General features: G+C 56.3%; 1 protein-coding gene across 1 annotated transcript; it reads left to right on the top strand.

The window, feature by feature from the left end:
* Positions 1-2,241: 2,241 nt before the first annotated feature.
* Positions 2,242-4,088, top strand: ARL4D (ADP ribosylation factor like GTPase 4D). Its single transcript, XM_058675384.1, has 2 exons — positions 2,242-2,341; positions 2,797-4,088. Exon 2 carries the CDS (start codon positions 2,892-2,894, stop codon positions 3,492-3,494), a length of 603 nt encoding a protein of 200 aa, XP_058531367.1. The 5' UTR covers positions 2,242-2,341; positions 2,797-2,891; the 3' UTR covers positions 3,495-4,088.
* Positions 4,089-6,208: the final 2,120 nt, after the last annotated feature.

Raw genomic sequence — 6,208 nt, 5'->3', positions numbered from 1 at the left:
AGCCACATGCCTGATCCTGATTTGTCGCTTTAGTCATTATCAGTCTCTTCTTTCCCGTTATGCCATAAATTGAAGGGCACATGTATGTCCATTCCACTCCGGGGTATCTTCCCAGAACTTTTCCAACTGGTCCCTGCACACAGCAGGTGCTCCACAGGACAGCTCATCACACACAGGTCTGAACACACTCTGTGCAAACCCACCCAAAGCCTAGGGGAAAGAAGCAACCTACAAAGTGGAGGCTCCCTGAGGCCGGGTGGGGGTGGGGCGGTGATTGGCACCTCCAGTAATGGAGACAAGGCCTGGGGGTGGGAGACGCTACCTGGACATGCTGGGCTTCCTCTCCAGCTCCTGTACCCCACCTCCTCCTTGCCATTTGTTCATCAACACCTTTCCTGGCAAACATGAGAGACAAAGGGTGGTATGGGACCTTCCGTTGCCCTGCCTTTATCAGATAAGTGACAACTTCCATCTTGGGTGTGAATCCCCGAAGGAGATGTTATAGGAGCAATATTTCAGCACCTTCAAAGACTGCAGGGAGAAACAACAGTATGTGTGGCCACCCTTGTCACGTCTGTTCAAAGCCAGGTCTGGCCACCTTCTGGCTCAATTCTTCTTTGTAGATTCACCATACTTACTTTATGGGCCTGAACTGTGTGCTACAAAGAAGAAGGGATGCAATGCTCCTAGACCTACAGGGGCCACTCCACAGGGTGTGAGTGGTGGCTTCCACACTGCTGGCCTGTCCTGCCTGCCCCCCACCCCGACCTGCACCAGGCACAGTTCCACCTCCGTGCCTTAGCTGCAGCTACAATCTGTCACTCCCCAACTCCGGGGCAGCACAAGCTAACTTCCTGAGGCCTTGCTCTCAGACTAAGCTTCTAAGGTCTGCATGCATCAGGGAAATTGGTCTGAATGGGCAGGGACGCCAGGTGGCTGGTTCTGTAGTGGGGAAAGGGGAAGGCAATGGCCTGTGGTGCTCAGGGGCTGGTCCTTCTTTACCGGCACTTAATTGGCCTGGGGTGGGGGCACGGAAAGGTTGCCGTCTAACAATGACACCCTCCTTTCCTTTCTGCATTCACCCTTCCATAGAGCTTTTGAAAAGTTTCACGCAGAATTACATGCTAAACACAGCATCCAGACTTGGGGGATCAATGCAAATCTCAGAGTTGCAGCTTCATTTTCTTTTACTCCATAACCCCCCCACCACCACCCCGGGTTCTACCTATTACTGGGTCACACTGCCCCTTTGGGCCAGCTCCTCTTCTTGCTCAGACTGTGGCAGGTGGCAACATCTGGGGACATGCCTGCCATTTGGTCTGTGCCTCTCCCCGCTCAAGTCCTACACAGGATCCATGCATGCGTTTCTGGAAATCTTTCCAGAAACTTCTCTTGGACTCCTCTCTCCCCTTCATCCTAAGTCCTACAGGTGCTTCGCTGAGTTCCGTGTCTCTGAGTGCAGAGTAACCCCTCTAAGTCCAGGCCCCTGAGGCCTAGCATCTTCTACAGACCCTATCGCCTGTGCGGTTCATGCACGGACAGTGTGGGCGAGGCTGTGTAGTGTGACAAAGAATTCTGCCGTTCTCACTCTGTGATAATAGAACAGGCCCTTGTGTGAGGCGGGGGTGAGGGGTGGTCTGCTCCTGGTCTGATGGAGGGGTTTCTGTGGTAGCTACTTAGCCCCATAGCCACTGAGGCAGGCCCAGTAGCCTAGTGGCGTTCGGCCAGACTCCTGCTCAGCCATGCCCTAGTTGTTTATGAACTTCAGATAAGCCAGTGGACTATTAGCAGCTGTAGCAGGCTGCTGGGCTGCTGTGAGAACCAGCAGGTGTTAATGGAACAAGCCCTGTAAAGTCACTATTTTCTGGGGTTCCAGTTTTGAACAGGTTTGGAGGTTGAATTAGAAAAGCTCACGGGAGAAGGACTTTGACGTCTCGGGGTTGACCCTTGCGCGCAGGGAGTGCAGGTGGGGGCGCACCCCGCCGGGCGTGCCGGAATTCCTTTCGCCTCTCCACCTTCCATCTATGGTTCATTCTGAGCATAATTCCCATAGATGAGGCTACGGCGGCAACAACCATCAACGACAGCGGGCACGGGAGGAGCGAGCATCGGGCTCCTCGCAGCCAGCCAGCGCCGCAGCGCTCGGGTCTCCGCGCCCCGCCCCGCCTCCCGCCTCCTGACGTCACGGGGGTTTTTAGGGCAGATCCCCGGGTTCCTGCTGCAGTCGGCGGTGACGGCGGCGAGCTGCACGCGGGCATCGGGCAGGACGCGGGCATCTGGCAGGACGCGGGCGGCTGGCTTCGGTGGCGGCGGCTGGCGCGGAGCGAGCGGGCTGGCAGAGGTAAAGGGGAGGTTCAGACGGTGCCCTGGGAAGCTGCAGCCCGCGGTCGGCCGCCGAGAGCCTGTCTGCGGCGGGGCGGAGGGTGTGTTCGCGGCTTGGACCCGCAGTGGGCTCGAGAGAACCGGGCTGGAGCGCCACTGTACCCCTACTGTCCACTCCCGGAGAGGATTTTCTCTCGGCGAATGGGGTCGCGGAGTCTGCTTGTGCCCACGCTCAGAGGAGAAGTGGTGGAAGCAGACCTTGGGCAGGATCCAGCTATCCTTCCCCCGTGTGGTCTGGGACCCCAAGGGTTCGCTGGGTCTCAGCGCTCCCGTCAGGACCTCGGGCCAGGGGAGAGCGCCTGTGTGTCACCCGCAGTTGCTTACTTTCAAACGCATAGGAAAGATGGAGAAGTTGTAAATTTCCTGTTTATCATTTAACATCTCCCTTTGCTCTCTTCACCTTTCGCCGCTCAGGTAGCTCTGCTGTGCTCCTGCAACTTGGACATTCTTCTCCCTGCCTCCACCTGGAACTCGGAGAGACCCTCGTTGAGTCCCTGTTCTGGTCCAACATGGGGAACCACCTGACCGAGATGGCGCCCACTGCCCCCTTCTTGCCTCACTTCCAGGCCCTGCATGTTGTGGTCGTCGGGCTGGACTCGGCTGGCAAGACCTCCCTCCTGTATCGTCTCAAGTTCAAAGAATTTGTGCAGAGCGTCCCCACCAAAGGCTTCAACACTGAGAAGATCCGGGTGCCCCTGGGGGGGTCCCGAGGCATCACGTTCCAGGTGTGGGATGTTGGGGGGCAGGAGAAGCTGCGACCGCTGTGGCGCTCCTACACACGCCGGACGGATGGGCTGGTGTTTGTGGTGGATGCCACCGAGGCCGAGCGGCTTGAGGAGGCCAAGGTGGAGCTCCACCGCATTAGCCGAGCCTCGGACAACCAGGGAGCGCCGGTGCTGGTGCTGGCCAACAAGCAGGACCTGCCCGGTGCGCTCAGCGCCACCGAGGTGGAGAAGAGACTGGCTGTGCGGGAGCTGGCGGCCGCCACGCTGGCCCACGTGCAGGGCTGCAGCGCCGTGGATGGACAGGGCCTGCAGCCCGGCCTCGAGCGCCTCTACGAGATGATCCTCAAAAGAAAGAAGGCAGCCAGGGGGGGCAAGAAGAGACGATGACCGGAGGCCATCCCCTCCCCACCTAGTGGGGGTCTGTGACTTGGCCAGACAGCAAGTGGAGCCTGGGACTGCTCAGTCAGCTTGGGCTGTTGGACCTGCTCTCGGCTGCCAAGGCCAGAAGGAGCATGGGGGAATCCCATTGTGTGCCATTTGGGGGCAGGGGTTGGCAGATGGGGTGTCTGTGGGCATCTCTCCCTCAGCCTTGCTCCTGGAGAACTGGGGACTGCAGACTGTGGAGGCCTAAACGTAAACCATGACTCTACCTCGACCCTGTGACCCTGTTTTTTGTTTTTTGTTTTCTGGCTTTTTCATTGACTGTTTGGAGGGGATGGGAGAGTGTATTGGGATGAATGCGAATTTTCCTCCCCCATCCCCCACCCCTCCAGGTGGGCCGTGTCCCCAGACTACATCCTGAGGGACGCTGGTCACAACAGCCTTTATTTTTGTTCCTGTGAAAGTGCCAAGACCCCCTGCCCGCTTGTATAGACCCACAGCCATTTTTATAAGCTGCGTGTGTCCTCCGTGGTGTTGATTTTTTTTTTTTTTTAGCATTTGCCTGTAAGTTATTAAAGACTGACAATGCCATGAACCTTACCTTGGTCTGGCCTTCTCTCGTGATCTGGGTCTGAGGGGGGAGACTGATCTTGAAACTTGGCAAAGCAAGCACTCTGAATTGTTTATGGGATGGCTAGTGAAAATGATGGGGGTGGGGTTATTGCTTGGTTTCTGTGATTCACCCCACCCCCACCCTACCCAAGGTCATTTTTGCTTTTTCTGACTTCTCTCCCTTCCCCTTAACTGCCCTACCTCTTGTAGACTTCGGCTTACATATGGCTAGTCTGCGCAGCTCCTAGGTTCTTGGCTCCTGGTCTCTGTACCTAAGACCTTGAAGATCCATTCTGTGCCACTGTCCTCCACGCTTCCTGACCTGGCAGGAGGTGGTTGATTCCCACCCTCCCCCATTGGAGGGTGTGTCCAGGAACGCAAGGTGGTTCCTGCCTAGCCTACAGCCACCTGCATGTGCTCAGGCCCACTGGCTGTAGCTTCCCAGCAGTGCAGGCCCTGGCTGGTGCAGGAGGCTGTGTGGAGCCAGGCTGGCCTGGTGCCTGAGTGGTGAGTCTTCCAGCTGTGGGCATGGTAGCTGTTCTCATAGGCGCTGCCCCTCCCAGCACACCTGCTGAGCCAGGAAGACCTGGGTCATATGGAAAAGAGCCCACTTGTTTGGGCTTTTAGGTGGTGCCTCCTACCCACCAGGACAGCTGTGTCTGCTAACGCATAACAATTAGATCCTTCACTCCTGCTTGAACTAGTGGATCAGAGCCAAGCACAGGTCCTTCTGGCCCAGAGCAGGTTGAGAGCCCCCTGGTTTCAGAACCAGATACATCACCTGGGGAGGGAGAGAGGGTGCTGGCAGCCCCCAACCCTGGCGGGGGGGCGGGGGAACTTGTGTCTTTACTCCAGGCTGCCAGAAGCTAAGCCCGTTCCTGTTTGTTCCCATTTGTTTCCAATTCAGTCCCTGCCGCTGGCAGGATGGGGGTAAGTGTGCATTGATCCGGAAGGGTGCCCAGTGTGCGTCAGTGCTGGGGCCTGCCTGACAGAGCTGCTGGGCTGGTTCTGCTGGGGACCTGTACTCCCCGGTCCCCTCCCCCTCCCCACAGCTGTGATTCATTCCTCTGGGGAGCTGAATCCTGAAGCCCTGGCATAGACCAAGTCCCTAGAGCAGGCTGGGCAGGAGCTGGCCAGCAAGCCCTTCTGTCCTGTTGGGGGGCTCTTTCCTCCTCACTCCAGTTCAGTTCTTTGGTTTCAAAATCTCCCAAGGATGCATTTTCTGCATTTCTGGTCAGCTGAGAGACAGGTCTCTGGATTTGGGGGGAAGTAGGTGTACAGGTGTTCCCCAGCCCTAGCAGAGGAGCTGTAAGGGGCTAGTCCCCATTTCTGGGTCTGTATCTTAGCTTTGGCATCTTCTGCTCCCTTGTGCCCAAGCCTCTAGGAGTGGTGGTCCATGGGCAGCTATCAATGTCCCAGGTTCTTCCCTGCATCCCTCAGACCTTCTGTCCAGCCAATGATGGTAGAGGAAGGAAAGGGGACCATCCCTGGCCACCCCTAGCGTTGCACAGGCTAACAGGTGACGTCCAGATGCTGACCTCTCTGGCGCTCACCATGCTGCACGTGCTGAAGGGACAGAAAGGAAAGGGGAGAAGGAGAGGTCACCTTGTGGGGTAGTAGGTTAAGTCTCCACCTGTGACAACATCAGCACCCAATAGCCCCCGGGCCTTGAAGCCATTTGGGGAATGAATCAGTGGATTAAAAATTCTCTCCTCCTCTTTCTGTAACTCTGCCTTTCAAATACATTAAAAAATAGATTTTTTTTTAAGGGTGTAGGGAGCAGGTATCACAGGGTAGGAAGCCCATGTGCCATACCGAGTGCCAGGTTTGGGTCCTAGCCACTCTGCTCCCCATCCAGCTGCCTGCAAATGAAGACCCTGGGCAGCAGTGGGAGTAGCTGATGTCAAGAGGGAAGGTCCCTGGAGACTTGGATTGAGTTCCTGGCTCCTAGCTTTGGCTTGGCATAGTTTTAGCTATTGTGGGCACTTGCGGAGTAAAACCAGCAAATGGAAGATCTCTCTTTTTCTTTGCCTTTCTCTACAAATACAATGAAAATACATAAGTAAAACGCTTAAAAAGAAGATCCTTAGAAAAGTAAATTGAAAAGC

The sequence above is a fragment of the Ochotona princeps genome, chromosome 17, assembly GCF_030435755.1.
Source record: "Ochotona princeps isolate mOchPri1 chromosome 17, mOchPri1.hap1, whole genome shotgun sequence".
NCBI lineage: Eukaryota > Metazoa > Chordata > Mammalia > Lagomorpha > Ochotonidae > Ochotona > Ochotona princeps.
Note: the sequence above shows the minus strand (reverse complement) of the source record. Positions and strands in the feature narration are given on the sequence as shown.